Raw genomic sequence first — 22817 nt, forward strand, 5'->3', positions numbered from 1 at the left:
CACATGGCAAAAACACGGTTGAACTTTGAAGAACGTAAGAATTTGGTAAAATGGTACGGGAAATTTAAAAATATGTTAGAAGTTAAGAGATAATGGAGATATTGGTATGGCAATTGCTCCTAATACGTTGCAAATTCGAACTCCATATATAGTATAAGTCCATTCTTCTGAACCTGTCATCCAGATCGATGAAAAATTATATATAAAGGTGACCTTTCTGGCCAAGGAATAACCTAATAATGATGTAGACAGTCCATAGGCATATACGTACCGTGTGTGGCGAGCACTGTCTTGTTGAAAGATTGTAACAGCGTGCTCTCGCAGAAGGAATACCATATGCAGAAGCAGAATCTCACTCACATATCTCTTGTGTTGTCAAGATCCTGTGAATTACTACGAGAGGTGAACGAAAGTCCTATGCGATGATTCCCCATGCCATAATGCCAGGAGTAACGCCGGTGTACTGTTCCACAATACTGCCTAGATATGGCATTTGTAATAATAATAATAATAATAATAATAATAATAATAATAATAATAATAATAATAATAATAATAATAATAATAATAAACTACCTGGTTTAGTAATGCAAGGTAACCGACGAGCTTTCGTGAATTAGACGACAGGGCAACTGCGTCTAAAAATCCAAAAATAAATGCAATGGTAATCGATGTGCTGAGGACACATACAGTACATCACCAAACTGAAAGCCATCTGAACTGCCATACCTCTTCATACTCGAAACAACAAGTAGTTTACAATCTTTTAATTGTATTTTTTAATACCAAAACTATTATAGTAATGACCTAGGAGTTCTGTCAATATCGTAACTAACCTTACAACGTACTGAGTGGAAATAACATACATAGCATGCTGTTATAGCTAATCTCAAAACGATGTGTGTATCTGCTTTTCTTGCTACATAATTTACACGGTCTATGCGTATAAGGAAGTAGCATTTATTTACTTTGTATCTGAGAGCAAAAACATCCAACCAGATGCTTCTCATCTCACAGCATCTGGTTTGACAACTAAGAGGATTTCCCATTCTTTTAATTCTCATATAGCATGTACGTGTATAGGTCGTTTAATAGACATGCATTATATATGTTAGCTATTAAATGCGCCCACATTACTTATCTTTGGAATTTCAGTGCTTAATACAAATATAATGGAAGTTTATATACAGTACCGTCGCAGAGTGTCTTCTGTAATTTGTCCCGGTTGCGTTTTTAACCATTTTCACGTACAGTAGAGATATTCATGGATATGATCACAAACTTACAAACTTTGAAATCTGTTGGTATTCGAGAAAGCTTGGATATCCATCATGACTCACAGTGCGTCAGTGAAATTTTAGAAGTGGGAGGAGAAAAACAGCAATTATTTTAATGTATAAAATCCAATTTTTGTGTGTTATGAACCCCATATAGAAGACAGAGTATTATAGGTCCTAACCAATGCTTTTTTGTTCTGGTAAAAAAAAAAAAGTGTCGGTAATTATTGTGAATACGTTATTACAGCAATTTCTCCATTTTTCATATGTCCTCCGACATACCCTCATTTTTAATTTCACTTTTGGTATTGTTAATAGAAGCCCTTGCAGTATATGTTATAAAATATATCCAATATTTTTAAATGACTAGAAAAACTACAGTTAAAAATATACACAGGAAGTAGTAGGACTGCTTTTTCCCACCAAAACATGGTGAAGGAAGGGGATGTTACTACGTTGGTTGGGTGGCGGTGGGTCTTAGCTACAAGCGCACCAGTCGCCAGGCGTCTCCAAGCCTTCAAGGAGTATAGATCGAGTTTAAGGTGAACCTCTTTCAAGGTGCTTTGTCATCTCTACAAGGAGTGGTACGCAGAGTTTGTACCACCTGGTTAGACTGTGAATGTTGCATTCTACGTAAAAGTATTTGAAAGACTCAGAAAACAAGTCCCCCGCGTCCGTCCAGCAATCGCTGGATCATGGAAACTTCATCACAACAATGCACCAAGCCACACCGCCTTTGCTGTCATGGACTTCCTGACCAAACATGGCATCACACAGCTTTCCCCTGCCACTCTACAGCCCAGATGTCGCTCCTGCAGACCTTTTCCTCTTCGCCCGACTGAAAAGGGTCATGAAAGGACGGCACCACGGCTCGGTCAAGGCTATTCAAGAGGCCGGCCGTAACGAGGGAGCTGAGAAGCATTCCAGTTTCTGCGTTCCAAGGAGCCTTCAGTGATTGGCAGTCGCTAGAAAGGCTGTGTTGATGCAGAAGGGGCATATTTTGAAAACTATTTAGTCGATGTGTCAAAACTGTGAAGAAATGTTCTGAAAAAAATCAGTCTTACTACTTTCTGGACAAATCATCTACTTTAAGAAAATGTGGTAGTACTGCGTACTGATAAAAAAAAATGCTGGCCTTAACTACTGACTATGTTTAAAAGTCGCAATTAATTTGGAGGAAATTTTCAACAAGGGAATATTGAGGACAATGACTTAGGGACCATGTGAGAACGAAAACTTTTATGAAATGGAATAGCACTGTTTTTGAATGATTATGAGAAACCCAACTGCAGCAATGGACGACACATTCTTTATGCTCAAAACTGAATAAAATAACATCTGTTAATGCAAATGTCAATGACCAATCAGCAAAGTATCAGGGAAGCATGAAGGTTGAGTGATAGTGCTCAAAAAAAAAAAAACTTAAGTTACTAATAAAAGAAAACACAAAAAATAGATTAGAAGTGTGTTTGACCGTTTACTAATTTCCATCTTTTATTTATATTCTTTTAATTTTTTTAAAAGGATGAATTCAGCAATTGAATTTTCTCCAATATCTCTCAGTAGTTTTGCTACTTCCCTTACACGAGTTTTTTTTTTAGATCCCAAGCTCATCCTAAGCCTTTGCTGAGAAAGGGGAAAGGACTCCCTATGGCTGTGATCTGAATTGCATGTATTGTGGCAGTTCGTATCTGGAGGCGGAGATTGGAACTCGGAAAATACGTTACAATCGCTCATGTCCGCAGCATCACACTCTCTCTCTTTTATGAAGCAGTGGGAAAAAGCGAGCAACAAACTTCCGGCGGAGATAAGGCTTCGACCATCCTCTGAAATGGGTGACTACATGACCTCGTCACAAACTGAACGAGGTAGGTAGTGAGAACTGCCACTCGTACTGGCGGAAATGGGACTCCTCCGAAATGGGCAAATAGGTCGTGCCTTTGGATCCGGGAGATAAGACTGCATTGTATCCAACATACATGAAACAGATGGTGTGCCTAGGGGGGGGGGCGGATCCACGCCCTACCGGGAGGATGATGTAGGTATTGTCCTAAAAAAAAGTTTCGTGTGTGCTCTTGGGTAAATATTCCAACCTTTTAACGCACACTCGTACCTCAAGAGTAAGTGAGGTAGTGGAAGCAATCATTCGTTTCAGGATTCTCCTTTACCTCAATAGTTGCAGGGTCCACATCCCTACCAGGGAAGTCGCCGCTCCCAAATAATCATTATCTTTGAAGAGATACATCACCCATTGGGTCTCGTAATTTATGGAGTACCTCTACCGTAATTAGAGGAAGTCCCGTGTTGCTTAGACGATTCTACCGGAAAGGGAATGTCAGTTTACTGTCTGCACGGATACTGGGAAAAAGTGTCCAGGTATCTGTGTAACGGTTTTTGATCCCAGTAGAAGGGAGGAAGCTCTGAAGGATAACGGGCTGACATCAAATTCAAATCGTAACTTAACACGTACCATTAGATCCGGAATGAGATGTGGGAATATCTCGTCGTGTGTGCGGTGCCTCAACGCGAACGGCAGTAGCCAGTGAACGTAGAGATAGGCTGAGCTGGGATTGAACAAGCTCCCTCGGCATGCCTGGGGCGCTCCGATTGAGTTAGGCTCTGTCGGGCTGTGCTCACACCATGGGATTCGGTAGCTTATGTGAGCTTATCCCAGGAATCTGGATAACGGCGAGCATGCTGGAGTGGTGAGCTTCCTTTACAACGCTCGGGCACCATGCCTCCACAGCATGAGAGAAACTGACTCGCTAGCAGGACCATCTCGACTTGTAGGCAATCAGGACTTCGGTCTGGCCGTACAGTGGGCGTATCTCACTTCCTTAGAGGATAGGGGTTACATCGCAACTTGCAAATCAAGGTAAAGGACACACCTTGACGGTGCACTGAGTGCACGAGAACAAATCGTCCAAGATTGAGGAACTACGCGCCAGATGCATCTAGCGGGGCCAATCCAAAATTTAGGTCGAACGGCCTCAGCACGTCTCGAGAGGCGTGCAAAGAGTGTGCGTAGACCGTTTTATCTAATATAACCGGTAAATCGTTTGGCCTTCCCCGCTGGTCTAATGGCTACTTCGCGTGTCTTTAGAGTACACGAGATCTGCCGGGATTGATTCCTGATAGATCATCGAGCGCACTGGAGTGATTCAGTGCTCCCACTTTACACTGTAAGTCTTGTCCTATGCATCCTTGCTGTTGTCAAAGAACGCATTATAAATGCAAATCAACCGATCAAAAATGACAATAGAGATGATAAAAAAGGTTATATCAGCCGGAAGTTCGAGCTAACTCTATAACAATTTTGTTGACTTTCAAAGACGATAGACTAGAATTTCGTTCATTCCTCAGGTACAGGTAATATCTTTTATTTAAAAGTTTACCATCGCTTGAATCATATTCATACGCAGCAGCATTTCAGATTTGGCTTGAGGGGTGGGGGCAAAACCTTGGGGTTTCAGTAGATTTTCAGTTTTTTTTTTTTTTAATGGTATATTATTATCTTATGGAGTAAAATGTACACAAAAGTCAAACTTACGGAAGGAAATTGCCCCTCCTCTTCTAGAGCCCCAAATGACGTCCCTGGTCGTACGTAATATTCAGGGACGGATTAAAGGGGGGCTGTACCCCCGGGCCTCAAGGTAGACAGGGGCCTCTACTCTGATCAAAATATCAACTGGCTATCTAAAAAGAATCATGAAGATACAATCATCATAAAATAAAATGACCATAGATATGAAACATATTCCCTTAAGAGTCTTCATCCCGGCGAAATTAAAATACCGCTAATTTTACAGTAATTATGTGATATCTTCAAATAGATAAAAGATAATTGAAATATGGAACAAGAGCGCCCTAGAAAATATTATTTTGCGTGAGGTACCACTATCACAAGTCACCTAGTGGCTTTATGTTTTCAGCTGTTTAAAAACGCGAAAATAAATGCCGATTTTCAAAATGGCTCGAAATCGAAAGCAGATAAGTGAGTCGTGATAACGGTTTCTCATGTAAAATAATATTGTCTAGGGCGTTCTTGTTCCACATTTCGATTATCTTTTATCTATTTGAAGATATATCACTTAATTACTGTAAAATTAGAGGTATTTTAATTTCGCCGGGATGAAGACTCTTAACTCCCCAATTGTACTTTCACAGAAATGTGTTAGGTGAAGTCAGAAGAAGCCACATATTTTTTCTATCCCCGGGCCTTCAGATGGGTTAATCTGTTTCTGGTAATATTAAATCATTGTGCAAAAATCTGATTAAATTTTAGTTTATCGTCCCATTCACCAGCGAGGCTAAATGAAACGTAAACTTACAGCTTAGCGTGGAATCTGAACCACATGAGCTCCCGCTGGCATTATGCAAAAGAAAATTAGCGAAGTCAAAGTCCAAGCTTCGTGATCACACAGACATTCCGTTATCAATGGCCGTCTGTGAGGTCACTTGCCACAAAGTGAAATGTTAGTATATATATACTGTAATAATTGTTGATAATCTCTTCGCCTTGACTAGGAAATTATCAGCTTTGAATGCAGACCACTAATCGAAGTTCTTTCCTCATTAACTGTATTTTTCCTTTCACAACACAACACATCAAGACAAAATTTAGTGACTTCTCAAATATTTTGTTTCTTTTCCATATAACGGATGATTCAGAAGTCCCACACATCAAAATAATAATAAAAAACAGACGACATTAAGTAATACTACTAAATAGTATTTGATGTAGTATTATATATTTTCACACCTATGTATATTTACACAACATATGCTCAAAATTTCTGCCCCGTTCAGTGATACAAGTGCGAATTATTTTTACCATGTTTCAGAGGTCACTTAGTGGAGCACATGTACGCTGGTGTTGTTAAACTCATTTGTTATGTTTATCTTTAGTTTCCACAGTGGCTATCTATATCTTGTTTGGTCCCGGGTTCGATTCCCGGTGGGGTCACTCGGTCGAAAAAGTGTAACACGCTTTTTCCGGCCAGCCACCTTGAATGAGGTTTTCCTGGGTTTTCCTCATTCACACCAGGCAAATGACAGGGTGGTACCTAATTTATAGGTCCCATGCCGCTTCCTTCCTTCCCCAATCCTTTCTTCCTTCTCTTTTCCCGGATTGTGTGCTCGCCGAGGGACGTCATCCCTCAAATCGTGAACGGCTACATGGCCTTGGATGCCGAAAGTCCAGAAATCTAAATCCTAAATCCCTAAATCTATATCTTGTTTAAAATTTATATATCCTAGCTCCTATGTAACGCGCACAGCAGCAAAAATGGTTGCCTATAATACAAGGATATGTCGTTTTTTTTCTTACTGCAAAATATTCATTAACCCTTATTTGGATCGCGTTAGTGGGCCTTATGGGAGTCAATCCCTTCACTTTAACGGTGGCTATCCATGTTCCATATATGTAGTTGCATGATCCTCTTTACTGTCTTATTATTTTCTTATTTCTACATACTTTTTCGTCATTCCTATGTTTCGTTTTATTTCTCGCTTCTTGATTATACTTAAAGGGTCTTCACTTTACCGCGAACTTAAACTACCGCTAATTTTTTTAGTTTTCTGTAATATCTTAAAAAAAAAAAAACAACCGAAAAGCAGAAACGTAGTGAACTAGACAATACGATTTTGCATGTGATACCTTTACCACAATTCACCTATCTGCTTTTGGTATGTCGCTATTTACAAAACATTGCTAAATCTATCTACAGTTCCAAGTCGAAAGCATATAGATGAGTTGTGATAACGGTATCACATGCAAAATCGTATTGTCTAGTTCACTACGTTTCTGTTTTTCAAATATTTTTATTTGTTTTGAAGATATTACAGAAAAAATTCTAAAATTAGCCACTCGTTCCTTATGTGGCTGGGCCATTGAGTAAACAACCCAAAGAGTTCTCAGAAACCCTTTCAAAGAAAGAAAACTGTTCAGCATGAATTAGATGGTAAGTAGAAACTACAAAGATGACATTTTAGTTAATTAATTCAGACAAAAATAAGAAGAACTGAGAACTTGCATATTTCAAATTTGACCTTGAGAAACCTTTACGATAACTGACACATAATTAAAATTACTTTTAAATTAATATCGTTCGCTAAATTTAACTCTATTTAACTTTTCTCTACGTTCTACTTCCCCCTCTCTCCCCTTATACCTACTGAAATCCCTCCTTTTCTGTTTATCTTTGTTCTTTCAGCTCTCCTTACAACTAGATATCTACAAACAATTGATTCCATTAATGATAGCAAACAAAAAACTACTATCAAAAAAGAAAAATGAAAACAGATAAAAATTAAGAGACTTGTTCTTACACGGGTATGGCAGATTCTATTGCAGTATCTGGCAACACAGCGTTTCTCTGACGTCATGAAGGCCTTCTTAATCAAATACCTTCTCTCTTTAAACAAATTTGCAGACTAATAGAGAGGCTTGCAAAACCAACTATGTATTAAAAAAAAAAGTTCCCGCACTCTGACTAATTTTGCATCATATGTTACAAGCAAAGCCCAGAAACAACAGGCTTTTCACTTAATGTATGATTATCTTGTACCTTAACCTGTGCTTTTATTATTATTATTATTATTATTATTATTATTATTATTATTATTATTATTATTATTATTATTATTATTATTATTATTATTATTATTTGTGAAGGTACAAAGGAATTGATGATAAACATAGGGGAGATGGAATAGGGAAAATTCTATATGAGGGAAAATCAAAACGAAAAGGGACGCAATTTCTCGCACTAGGGTTTGGTAACACTACTATAGTATTCGCACCGAGTCGTGAAGCTTGACCTAGATCTACCAAATTCACCACCCAATAGAACGCGAGGGTGTGTTCCGGCCGTCAACCCCCACCCATCAAATTTTGTCAGTGTCTTCTCTCGCGCTACACGGAAGACATCTCTCTAGAGTACAGTGTTGTCGGATTGGCGCCAAGTTCCGTTTTGTGAATTGTTTTTTGTTGCGTTATGTTTTCGTAGTTACTATTCGTGTTTTAGAATAATTGTTACAGTAATTATTGTTGTGCAGTGTTATTATTGGTAAATTTTAAATGCTTTTTTTTTTTTAAATACTTATTTACTATGTCTTCAAAGTTTGGCAACATAGTTGGTGAATTTCAGCTGTTTTACGTTTTTCCATGTGTGCGCTCGGGAAGCGGCTCCACGAATTGTACCGAAGTTTTCCGATGTGTTGGAGCTCAAGTAAAATGTTTCTATGATTGGTTTAGAGCCCAAGCTTCATGACTCGCCGCGAAATTAGTGTCGTCTGCACCACTTCTATGCAACGTGTCACTCTTATTCCCGTGTTAGTCGTTGCAGTACAGCAAATCGTTAACACGTTCGCTGCTGAGAACGCCCATCGGCGTCCAGTACTGAATTTGGCATATGCGCTGGACGCCTCTCGGCGCTTGTCCCTGCAGCTGATTCACTTGCACCTGCACCTTGCACCAATACCTGCACTAGCGCTGGCGGGAAAGTGAATCAGCTGCAGGGACAAGCGCCGAGAGGCGTCCGGCGCATATGCCAAATTCAGTACTGGACGCCGATGGGCGTCCTCCGCAGCGAACGTGTTAAATATGACAGCTCAATTGTCGATCTGCACCAAGGAGGATAAGAGGGCAGTGATTCGCTTTTTGTTTGGGGAAGGTGTTAAACCTGCGGAAATTATTCGTCGAATGCAAGCGCAGGATGGTGACAGCTGTTTATCGTGAAGCAAGACCTACGAATGGATGCAGCGTTTCAAACAGGGAAGAACTTCTTTAAGTGACGAAGAAAGATCGGGCAGGCCATCATCGCGAACTTGAGTACATCATCACGAACCGGAAAGTAAGGCTGCGAGCATGGTTTCGAAACACCCATCATCACCGGAAGTTGAGAAATTTAAACGTCAACCATCAGCTAATCATTGATGCGTTGCAAAATTGGTTACAGGTGTAGCCGATTTTTTTTTCCGGAATAATAATAATAATAATAATAATAATAATAAAAACTTGTAAAACGTTGGGAAAAGTGCGTTGAAATGCAGGAAGATTATGTAAAAAAATAATGTATGTTTCAGTTTTCTATCATTATAATAAATGCATCTTTTCTAAAAAGTTTCATTATTTTTTGCCTTTCTTCGTATATATTGGATACTACACTAAAAACCAAGGATGTTATAAAATAGACGATCTGCCCTTACAACAAAATCTTGAAGCCATACGTCACAGCTTCGTCACCCCTACTCTACCCACTCCGCCCAATAAGATCGCAATGTTTTGAGCCAACAATCGTGCTGGAAACGAAAGTAGCCAATTAAACGATAGCGGAAACAAGAGTAGTCAATCAGACGTGACAATCCTCGGTTGATTTTTTGGCTTCATTGATTTAATAGGATGAAGATACAGATGGGCAGTTCCTCTATTTTACAACATCCTTGCTAAAAACCCTATTTTGTCTTGATACAATTCAGATTTACAAAAGGGTAGTGCGGGGATTCTCAACTTGGAGGTCGTGACAGGAATACAGAATATATGAAGGTTGCGAAGGAAGATGTAAAAGATAAACGTAATACGATATAGAGCGTCTCTATTTCAATTGTGCCCTTGCTGGCGCTGCTGTCGATACCGCTGCGCCGTACCTCCCTCGAAAGAGAAAGGATAAGTTGCTGCGACCGACATCTTTCAATTGTTAGATGCGGAAGCGTTGGCACAATGAATTATTTCACGGACCACACTGTGGTCTGTCTTGTTAGCCACTTTAAGTAGCCTACGATCTTCACTCGTCAAGATCAAGCGACTGAATGACAAATTGGCAACACAGCTGAGGTGATTTGCTTCTTTTCCCTATGCAAAGGGAGGGTTTCTTTCAAGGGCACCGATTTCTCTGTAAATTTGAAGGGGGGATTCAGATGCAGAAGGTATACATGAGGATTTTAAAGACAAATTGCATTCAAATTATGTCAAATGTTGTATATTCATAAATACAATGCGGGGCTCACATGAGCTTTGGGGGGCCCTGGGATCGGCGCCCTTGGTTTCTTCCGTCAGAGGGTGGCTGCGGTGGGGCCGAATTATAGTTGGCACATTTTCTGAGGGCACACTTGAGACAGACAGGCTCTAGTAGTGGAAATTATTTTTAAACATTATTTTGAGTTTCTTATTTTGACAGAGATATATTTATTTCCATATTTATAGTGAAATACAGCAAAGAATATTAAACAAATATAAAATAGTTTAAAAAAACAACTGGAATGAAAGAGCGAAACTAGGGAGAAACTGAATATTGAAATACAATTCAATGAAGACTATTGTGCTGCCAAAATGTCTTGAGCCGTGGCAAAAATGCGAACTAAAGCTCACACACCCACGCGTTGAGCCAATAAGGATCCAGCTGTTGCTAAGCGAGAGAAAGCGAGTGGAATTCTTTCAGTCGATAGCAGCGCTTGCAACGAAAGACTAGGGATCAAGTCAATGTGGTATACTTATATTGGAGTGAAACCTGAGCCTGGTGTGATTTTTTTTTTTTTTTTTTGTAATTTAGACATATTTTTTGGTACTGCCAGCATCTTTGACCTTCAGATCGTTATGTATGAGAGATGACGTCCCTCGACGAGCAAACTATCCAGGGCAGGAGGAAAGGGGGACAGAAGCAAGCGCTCTGGGACCTGTATGTTAGATATCATCCTGGTATTTGCCTGGTGGAACGAAGGAAAACCCAGGGAAAACCTTACTCACGATAACTGAACTGAAAGAGCTGTTAAACTTTTTCGACCGAGTCTCCGCAACGAGAATCGAACAGGGGACCGGTAACACCAAAGGCAAGAGCATTAGCGACTATGTTATGCCGAGCCATTGATGTTATTTCAATAGGTTTCACAAGCAATAACCAGCAATCAATAATCAAGAAGCTTATTACAAACCGGAAATTACTTGGCAACAGTGGCAGATCTACAAGGTAAAACCTCGGGTAGGAGGGCAGCCAAAATTCAGATTATGATATGTACACAATGATTTTACTATAAACTTACAGAAATATATAAATAATAGCTTAGGGCCTAAATTACTTTTGTCATGCGAAAAACTGGGGGGGGACTTAGACCCCTGGGTAGATAAGCCACTGCTTGGCACGAGGATGTGACAAAATATAAGTCGAGATATGAAACAGATTGAGAAAGCCTGAGGTAGTTACACCGAAAAAAAAATGACAGCTATATTGATCTTCATTTCCCGCCCATTGGGGTTATTGCAATCATTAATTGTCCCATATTAATAACATAACTTATAAAGATTAAAACACATAGCCACCTCTTTTTCTTTTTTCTTTTTTGTAACTTAAAAAATCTTCATCTACAGCAATATATGAGATAAAGTTATTGAAACCGAACTCGTTTCTCTCATTTTAATTCTTAAAAACGTATTAATTTGTAAACTTACACTGAACAGTCATTTCACCGGTGAGATCATTGTGTTTCTTACATTACCCCAAACAGAGACTTCCAGAAAATGATGTTTTGTGCGTAAAATAAAGACACTGAATAATGAGATAATGGAAAATAAGTGAAGCACAGTATTGAAAACTACAACCGAACATGAAAACTTTACTGGGAGTTTATCCTATAAGAGTTACTTACAATATCAGGATGTAAAATCTTTCCAGCTCTGAAAGAATGTTCAAAATGACCAAAACAATGGACTTGATTCCATTGTGCTTTGACTGTTTCATGTGTATACTGTTCCACATGACACTCCCTAATTATTAAGTTTTGTATAACTCTCTACGGTCTTGATGAATCTTTGTCAGTCCCATTATTACGTTTACTGGTTTTATACGAGGAGTGTGGGAAAATTTTAAAATGGACTGGACTGCCTCAATCCTAGAATGTAATCTCATAAAGATCCACTGGAAAAATCGGAACATACTCTTTACCAATAATGATGATGCTTAATATTGTATGATTTGTATACAAATAACTTTAATAATGGACGTTTTAGTCTCATTTTCATTTAACATATAACTTTCGTCCTTATAGTGAGGAAACCTCACACCTAAAATCTTTTACTTCTTTTAATAGAACCAACTGCGTTCAGCAAAAATGGGCCAGTGGATTAGTGACAGAGTGTAGGTTAGAAATAGGTGTAGGTTTCTTACTTGGCATTCGATGAGTTCTCTTCTCACGCACCAACTGTACGGTTGCCTACAAGGCAGTATCGTATCGACCAGCTCTTTATTAATCATTCACATTCGTTAATCGTATGTCTTCATTAGCCTGAAAGGTAAAATCGTAGCACGTTAAAGATTTTTCTTTTTTTTTCTTTTTCTTTTTTTTTTTTTTTTTTTTTTTTTTAAGAGATGGGTATGGAAGGTTTCTCCCCAGAAATTTACACTAGTTAAAATGTAATTTTAACTTTTACTCAAACTTTAATTAAATATTATCTTTTTTTAACTTTAGAAACTAGATTATGTTTTGAGAGCAAAATCTATGCAAAGACTAATCCAGAAAAATCTAGCTTACTCTTTATCGTCTTCATGAACAAATATGTAAATTGCCAAAGGTATAAACAGCACATCTGCAAACACTAGGAGGAAAAATATAATGGTTTCCAGCCACGTGTAACACATTTAGATCGCTATTAACATACAAATGTATATATAAAAAAATATCATTATCTACAGGGAAGAAAACCAGTCCTGAATACGTATTTCTGACAACAATATTTCAAATCACACTTTCTGATTATGATATAGCTAGTGTGTTGCTAATTTTTCAACTCACTTTGTGATTATGATGTGGCAGTTATATGTGTTTCATTCATTAACCCTTTGGGGAGTTTAGACTTTGTTCGGGTCTAAAAATCATAGACCTATACACTTGTCATAATCTACATATGAAAGATAATATAGTATTTCTTTTTAAATACTGATTAATAAAATATAAACAAAATATATTCTAATTGATGAAATGGGTAATTATTCTTGCATCAACAGCTATACTAATTCCACAATCTTAATAACGTTTAACCAAAAAAAAAAAAAAAAAATCCAAAGATGAAAACTATACCAATGGACAAAAATTATATGGATGAATCTAAATCCTCATGCGTAGTCTTTGAGAAATTCGAGAGAAAGACAATTCTTTTTGTAACTTTGCTATCTTGTACCGAAACATATCTTTCCTATCAAAACCTTTTCTTCTAATTATACATTAACAGAAAATGAAAAATGGACATCCCCACTGAAAAAAAAAAAAAACAACGAAATCCAGATTTAAGGAGAAAAGGAAGATATCCTTTCTGTTGGCAACACCATGACAAAGGCGGTTGTGTCAATTATAATACTGGATGCAACATCCTTATTTCCTGTGACGACATACATCAGTAAGTGAGAGCGCCAATTACTCCTGTGAAAACAGAAAGCACTGCTCTCACTTGGACTACTACCGTACGTCGTCACAGGAAATAAGGGTGTCGTACCCAGTATTATAATTGACACCACTATCTTGTCATGGTGTTCCAAACAGAAAGCATATTATCCTCGTTTTCTCCTGAAATCTGGACGACTCCTTTTTTTTTTTTTCAGTGCCGAAGTAAGTAATGCAGAAACATCAATTTATGTGGGTTATTAGTAGAGGGAAGTTCATGTGCATGTTTTAGCTTATATCTAACAATCTTTCAATACCCTGTTGTTCTTTAAGTTCCCTTATAATTGGTGTGCTATCGGTTTGAAAACCACTACCATGAATTAACAGACAAGGATACATGGGCTCTAAAGCGGGATTTTTTTTAATACACTAAGAGTTCCGTGAAAAGCGCATGACTCACTCACAAAGCCTAAAACTGTGTTGCACTAAATTGTGGATGCAATTTCTTTCGTACTGATGATTCCCTACTAACTATTTCAGAAGCCCATATATAGTGATAGACCGGTATCATGACAGATTTTTTTTTTTCCGAAACTGAGAATTCCATGACAACCGTAGGAACGAAGCGTACCGGCATCTTATAAAGCTGATATGGTGATGGAAGGAATTATACTTGTTGCACTACAGGGTGGCCCAAAAGTAGGTATACGCCCCTGCATTGATCAAGTATAAGATTCTTGTTTATGGGTTCTATTTGCGGCTCTTCCGAGCTTAAGATGTAAGTAAAAACACTTTAATAACAAACAATAAAGAAACTAAATCTACCTGATGGATAACAATAAGAAATGATATAAAATCCAATGAGCTGATCAGTTCGGTACTGTATACCTACTTTTGGGCCACCCTGTATATGATGGAAGAAATTTCTTTAGTAATGACAATTACGTCACAACCGTAGAAGCGACGCATACCGGGCTCTTACAGCGGCCCATATAGTGACTGAACAGGATCATACTTGTTGCAGTATATTGTGGAAGAAATTTCTTTGTTACTGATAGTCCCGTGACAACTTCAGGAACAAAGCGTACCGGCCACCTACAAAGCTCGTACAGTGATAGAACACGATTACATTTGTTGCACTATATTGTGGGAGAAATTTCTTTGATACTGACATTTCCGTGACAACCGTAAAAGCTAACACTGTTAAATAATAATAATAATAATAATAATAATAATAATAATAATAATAATAATAATAATAATAATAGTAATAATAATTTCTTAAGTTTGAGAAACCGTTTCTTATCTGTGCACCGAGACAATATTTTCTTAGAAATGAGATTTGGCAATTCTTATTCATAAGGAAAGTAATAGTATACTTTCTCGTTTCGCTTTATACAACCGTATCTACATTTCTTCATTTCTCATTAATGAGAGTTTCAATCTCTTGTTTCTGAGAAAATATATTCTCGGTGCACAGTTAAGAAAAGGTTTTTCTGATTTTATATAACAGTGAAGTATACCGGTCATTTACAAAGCTCATATAATGGTTGAACAGAATTATAGTTGTTAGAGTACATTGTGTTGGAAATTTCTTTGCTACTGATATTTCTGTGACAACTTTTAGAAACAAGCGTATCGGCTACTTACAAGATTGAGCACATCATACTTGCACTATGTTATGGGAGAAATTTCTTTCGTACCGACAGTTCCGTGACAACCGCAAGGACGAAGCGTACGTAAGAATTCAACATGGTGATGAAACAGGAGTGTACTTGCTGATCTGGTCAGGGCTGTATCCAGGATGGACTTCTGGGAAGGGGGGGGGGAGGTTGTAATACTGTTACTTAGAGCCACTTTTAAGAGCTCCAAACTCTGGGATGGGTTATATATATATATATATATATATATATATATATATATATATAAAAAGAAAGTTTCCTCCTCTGGGGGAGGGGGCGATTGCCCCCCTGGATCCGCCCCTGGCTCTGGTTAACACATATTTACATGGACAAAACTGGAGTCTCATTATCACTGTACTTTACAGTAAAAAAAAAAAAAGTGAAGTATAATTCTCCTAACGTGTTGCTGTTTCATCGTTGGTATACGAGTAGAATGAACCTAAACGCATCAGAGTGGAAAAAAAAATCTACAAAGAAAATAAGTCATTACATATGTTTACGTCACAGTTTCGTCAAGAATTATATTGTGGACCGGATGTGTGTCATAATATATGTACAGAATCTTATTACTTAGCATTCTTACAGGACTATAGGCCTATAAACATTTTATTACTGAATTAAGCAGCACTAAAAATAAATAAAAAAAAGAATGTGAAATCAAGAAAAATATAAGATTTTCATCAATCGTTTGGTGAAAGAAATAAACACTGAGAAACTATTGTTTTCTATCTATCTTCGTTCTACATCAAATGCTTGAAAATTTCAAAAACAACATTGAAAGTCAGGCGCCATATTTCTTTCGCACTTTTTTTTTTTTTTTTAATGAATAAAACATTCTTAGTGGCAACATTTTAGTTGAATCTACACACCAAGTATTGTAAAAGGAGAAGATTTTATGTATGCAATACGGAGTAATAACCTCAGGAGGTTTATTTTTATTTTTCCCGCACGTGATGACTTCTGGTTTGAAAATACATTTGAAGGCATTCAATGAATAGATAAGATCTAAAACGCTCTGTTTACGAGAAAATCGGTTGTAAATATGCAAATACGAAAGCTAAACATCTTGCCTTATGTTGGATGCTTAGCTATCCTTAGAGCTGAGGGGAATGGGTCTGTGGTGCGTGAGATTTTGTGTTCTATCACTGGCATGGCAAAGGAGTATAACTAATTTGTTTTGGTTATTTTCAACTAAAATACAAGCAATGCAAGTTTTTTTTTCCTGTTTAGAAAAAGGAACCACCATTTTGTCATTTAACTGGGAAGATTTGTTTATTGCATTCCAGTGGCGGTTTTCTTGAAGAAAAATAAAAACTGCGGGGGCCAACTCTCAACGCTGCATATGATACGTATGCTGTCCTGCTGTCCATAATATACATTCTCTTTCTTTCCTATTTTCCCTTCGCATCAGGGGGAGGAGGAAACTCCCCCTCACTTTTTTTTATCTCCCTCACATAATAGATTTTTTATACCTGGGAGGAATAGTACAAGGGAGGGAACATTGTTTCATAACGAAAGTGTATTTTACACTTACCACTTTTGTACCGAAGTCTAGCACCCTAACCATCATACTACAGAGAAGCTCATTAATGCATGGAATTTATGGAATTTACGGAGGGAAACTTACAGTTAACTGTCAAATTTACACTGAATAAAATTACTTCATTGGATTTTACAGTACATAAAACGGCATTAAGAATTCCTCCCCCTCCACACTCACACCACTTAAAAATCTGTAAATACCACACTGGTTATAATGATATAATTCAGTACCATATTTAGCCCTAAATAAAATGATTTATAAAACAGCAACAAGAATTTCTACTTTTGATTTGTAGGTCGGACTAGAATTTCCTATATTATTTTTATAGTAGAAGTAGTATATTTGCTTTCTGTCGTTTTCGGTATAAGCTAATAGTGGTATAATTTTGAAATAACACCGCATTGCCTATAAGCAATAAATTACATTTTTAGATGATGTGGTATTCTCTTTGTTTCAATGTTCTTGATAGTGAAGACTTCTAAAAGGTTTTTAAAGCAAGAAATACTATCACAAAACCAAAATAAATAAATAAATAAATAAAAATAAATAAATAAAATAAAATAACTACTTGAAACTTGTTCTAAGAAATTAAAAAAATAGTTTATAACTCAAAAAAATGCAGTTTCTAACATACACTGTTAACTCCTTCCCCTACTCAATGTTTCTAGAAGAAGCTTATGATACACTTCACTTCATGTTCAAGAATTGATAACATTCAACATCTTGCAAAATAAATATTAATTATACTAAATATTTCAAGACAATTGCAAATATTAATTTATCTTCACTGAAAAAAAACAGGGGGAGGCGCAGTACCCCTGGCCTAGAACCGCCACTGTTGCATTCAGGTGTAATCATAATTGATGGAACATTTTACATTTAAATAAAGAAAAAAAAACTTTATGTACCCTCACATCAACATTTGCTTCTCTCTTTTCTCAGAGAAGGTGAGATCAGATTAATCTCTTCTGAAACACACAGTCTTCAGTTTGTTATTCACTGAAAATTTTGGCATAAATTACTTGTGTGGTCTACTGGACATCTGTCAGTCACCCAGACTTTTCCTTTTTCTTTACCACTTTTTCGTATCTATTAATGGCCCTGAAGACAAACTTCTGGCGTGTATCCAGGTTTAGCAGACGGTTAACGAATCATGTAAACCTTTATCACACTTACGCATTTCTTTTTTTCTGATTGGGTAGCACTATATCTGAGCATATAGTGAAACAGTTTCCATGTAAGTTTGGACATAATTTCTCTACTGGTTACTTAGGCTATGTTTTGAAATTATAGTGTATTATTTAGTAATAAATCTAAATTCCTTGGCGGCACAGTTTACAAATGGTTGTGTTCAATATATCAGCTCAAATCCAGTTACCTATGACTTTATAGTTTGTCACTTTAATTAAAGAAGACCCTCAATCGACTGACGATCATGAGTCAACATCGAAATTCTACGCCTCCACTGGGAGTCAAACCCGGGAGCACTACATTTGAGGAAGTATTATATATATACACGCTTGTAGGCTTGAAGCCCATTTTATCCAGTGTATACCTGAGCATCATGAGGGGCCTATAGCCTCCTTGGTGTTTCAAAACAACAACAACGTTTGGAAGGTAATTCCTGACTTCATGACACCAAGATAAAACAAAAAGTATAGAGCAACCAAGGTGCACAAATGCTTCCTTTCGGAGTTATAAGCTGCCGAAAACACGAAAAAATTAACTTTCATAGCTCCATGAAGTTCCATAGCTCCAAACCTACGGGTCCTACCGTATTCGGGTCAAGACTTCACTTAAGAACTAGTATGTGCCCTATCCAAATATCCAAGTTTAAGAATCCTGCAGTGCTTCCGCAACAATTTTTATAGAGGTAGTTGGTGAGTACTTCAAATTATATGCCCGTAGAAAAACTCCCTCCGTAAAAATTGTTACGGAAGCACCGCAGGATTCTGAAACTTGGATATTTGGAAAGGGCACATACTAGTTCTTAAGGGAAGTCTTCACCCCACTTCGGCAGATTCCATAGTTTCGGAGCTATGGGCCTTTAAAATTCATTTTTTCATGTTTTTGGCAGCCCATAACTCCGAAAGGAAGCATTTGTGCATCCAGGCTGGTCCATACTTTTTGTCTTATCTTGGGTCAGGAATCACCTCCCAAACGTATTCGGTGTTGTTTAGAAGCACCTTGTATATATGTGTATATATATATATATATATATATATATATATATATATATATATATATATATATATATATATATATATATATATATATATATATACAGTGGCGGATCCAGGATATGATCAAGGGAGGGGCTAAACCGTAATTTGCCGTTTTATCCAGTGTAAAGCAGAATTGAAGCCCATTTTATCCAGTGTAAACCTGAGCGTCAAGGGGGGGGGGGGCTATAGCCCCGTAGCCCCCCCCCTTAGATCCGCCCTTGTGTATATATATATATATATATATATATATATATATATATATATATATATATTGGCACCGTAGACTGCAATGACTCATCATAAGCTAGACAGTGTTTTGAGCAGAGACAAGAATGAACATACGAGCACCTAACTATATTATCTATTGAAATTAGTTTGTATCGTCTGCAAGGGAAAAAAGCCAATCAACGTTTGGTGGGGAACGATGTTTCGTCGTAATTGGGTTGGCATTACCATCAGTTTTCGAGCCTGACGTTATGACTTGTCGACTAACAGATCGACTGGTTAGTTCCGTCGTCGCATGTTAGAGGTGCTACGGTTCGCCTTGTTTCCAGTTTTCCGCAGAATTTATGGTCTGTATATTCTAGTCTGTATTAAATCGGATTAGCATGCAGGCCACTAAATTGGGCTGTCTCAGCCTATTCATCTGCTTCAGTTGTTACGGACAGCACCTGGGAAGTATGGTGGTGCATTGTCGTGTTGAAATTATATTTGTTGGTCGTATTCCACACTGAATTGTTGGGAGCCAACAACACGGATAAGCACACACATTGCAGAGGAAGGCACGTAATACTAAGTCATTTGTGTCACATGACGACAGTACTCTGTTCCTAGCAGCGCGGAGTGCTTACTATACACTGATACACGGAAAGTATTTTTCAGGCTTGCTTTAATTTTGTTTTCCGTGTAGCAGGCAAATGTTATGTTTTCGCACCCACTATAAGATCTAAAAGCCTGTAGGAATTTTCTTCCACTCTGCATACAGAGCAATATACAAATATGTACGTAGACGCGAATTCAGCATTTGGTGAAGTGTGAGCTATAACCATGTTCCTGTTTTCTCCACTCTAAACACGATCGAATGCCACTAAGTTCCATTTTATCCAGAGACAACGCTATGAATTTGAGATTGATGAAGTTATTTAATCCCATATGATAATTCAACCTTAAAAACATTCGAAAACCGAGTAGTGATTGATTCTAAGCCTGTGAAATACCCCTTCTCACTATCCCTTTGCGTGCACTACGGAGGCTTGGTTTCACGCATATTGGCAGAAATATACCTAAATGTTACAGTCTCCGTGTTAGAATCAGACCCTAGGTGGTCTGTTGAAGCTCAGAAGATTGAATCATGTTTTTTCTTCTTCCCTTTTTGCTGTATATAAAAAACGAAATACGCTTTTTACAATATAAATAATGAAACATTTGGTTTTGAGAGGTATATTGCTGTTGTTCCGTGTAACGAGGCGGATAAAAAGCCAACAGTCCAAAGTGTGGTTGCAATTTCGCTTTCAATTAACTAGCTTTTCTTTTCCTTTTTCCTTTTCTTTCTTTTCCTTCTCTTCACTAATATACCTGCTTTTTTTGTTCATTTTTATATTCTCTAAACAAAATAACACCTAACCACAAAAACTACAAAATAAGATTTTAATCAGTGTAGCAAGTTTTTCTGCCGTAGTAGTATAACAGTTCTTGTAGTGGAAGTTGCAAATATGTTATCTAGAAAGACAGAGGCAAGAGGCTTAGAAAAAGATACACACGCTGATGACACAGATAAACACTTCCTGGCGCGCTTCCAAAATGGACACATGTTTACTATTGTACTTTATAACAGAGATACAATTAATAGTGCTTAGTGGGTTATGGTTTATCAGAGTTCTCTTCCTTTTTTTCTGTGCAATTCACTTTCACTGTGGATACGGTCTATCGTTTTTCATGTGGAATGTCTGGATTTGATTTTATATGAGACGCGAGGCAAATTCGAAATCTCATGAGCTGCACTGGGAATGTGGCGCACGAGACGAGACAGTCCCAAATCTACTCTCGTCGGCAATACTGAAACGCTATTTGCTGAACGATGTACCCCGCAGAAGACTGGCGTGTAATCACAATTTAATATATATTTCTCCTGGGGAAGGGTGGCTGGTACAGTCCTCACGCTGAAGTATATCTGGTGAAGAAACACTGGATGTGAATGCACACCTTTCAGGTCTCATGCTAAACTATAAATTCGTGCAGTCACCATCAATTACTCAGTCTCTCTACAACTATTTTTTTCTTAAATTTAAATGTTCATTCATATCTTTTTCTTTTTTCTTTTCTTTTTTCTTTTTCTTTTCTTTTTCTTTTCTTTTCTTTTTCTTTTTTTTTGTCCCCTTATAGACAAGTATCACAGGCGGCCGCACAACAGTTTCATTGAGTTCTGAGTATCTTTTGGCTATATTTTATCTCATTGCAGAATTTAAGGCCACGATTTTATTCAACGGAAAAGTGTCGTTATAAAATATCTTATATTTGTTGCAATTAAGAAGTTTACATTGCGAAATATGTACACCTACACATTTATATTTTGTCAGATATTTCCTTGAATACATTCACAGTTCACATGTACGTATACCCATGTATGTATAATAGTTTCTTTAAATATATGCATACACGTATTTATTAGGTACTACAACGATAACATACATAAATATCCATGCTTCATACAGTTACTTTACAACATAAAGGATACACCATTGTGAAGGAGTGTATATTCGTTTAACAAGTAGATATTTTGTAATAAAAAAAAGAAAAAAAGAAAAAATGGAAGGTAAATGATAAAGTATTTAAGTAAAGTACATAAATTCGCATATATTGCATTGTGTTGTCATTTTGAACAGTTAACTAATGAATTACGTGAAAGTGATTCTTTAGTACATCAAAAACGAACTTAGAACATATATAACACGAAGTATGAATAGAAGTAAACGTTGTGTTATAGTACATGTTAATATTGTTTGTTCTACTCTGTCTAATCTGTCCCTAATTTGCAATCACATTACCACAATTCATGTCCGTTTATGCTTAATGTTACCAGTGGTTATTGTTGTCACAAGGTGAGACAAGATGAAATAGAATTGACATAGAATTGAATGACATGGTACGAGACAAAACTGAGATCCTCAAATGGAAACAATATACACGACTACTTTACAGGATGAGACGGCACCTTCAAGATACCTATTTTCGAGACGATACAGCCGGAAATCTAGTCTCGTGGAGAATGCTAGCAGTGGCAATAGTCAAATGATCTCAGGCGTTCGTCTCAGGGACCATGAGGCGTAATCCATCATGGATTCGAGTCCTACTAAAATGTATGGGCGTTTTACTATTTGTCTTCCAATTTTCGATGTTCGTGTTTCTATTGTTTGGCTTTCGTAGACTTTAGAATTGGGTCAATTAATGTGTTAGGCAGCGCCACCACATCGCCTCATGCTTTCTGCAATATCTTTGGATAGTTCATCAGCTTTCCCGGCAGGTGGCAGCACAACTTTCAAGACAAGGGGAACCGGCGAGCTTCCTTCTTCTTCCCATTAGGATCAAGGGTTATTTTATATACCTTGGGATCAAGGAGCAACAGCGGCAGCAGAGGCAGAACCGGAGGCCGGGTTATGAGAAGCAGAAGCATCGCATGGAAGAGAGTGAAACAACGAGTGCACGAAGAACACTAGATTCAGTA

General features: G+C 37.5%; 1 protein-coding gene across 2 annotated transcripts in view; it reads right to left on the reverse strand.

Moving 5' to 3' along the window:
- The window catches only part of LOC145680412 (vitamin D3 receptor B-like), a 157690-nt gene that overhangs the window by 42368 nt on the left and 92505 nt on the right, over positions 1–22817 (reverse strand). The window contains exon 2 of one of the 2 annotated variants that reach the window (XM_081750922.1): positions 12437–12554. The exons of the other annotated variant lie outside the window; for it this stretch is intronic. Coding sequence (XP_081607048.1) covers positions 12437–12443 — 7 coding nt within the window. The 5' untranslated portion in view covers positions 12444–12554. The remainder of the gene's footprint in view (positions 1–12436; positions 12555–22817) is intronic. 2 annotated transcript variants of the gene reach the window in all.

The sequence above is a fragment of the Thermobia domestica genome, chromosome 3, assembly GCF_964235325.1.
Source record: "Thermobia domestica chromosome 3, izTheDome1.hap1.1, whole genome shotgun sequence".
NCBI lineage: Eukaryota > Metazoa > Arthropoda > Insecta > Zygentoma > Lepismatidae > Thermobia > Thermobia domestica.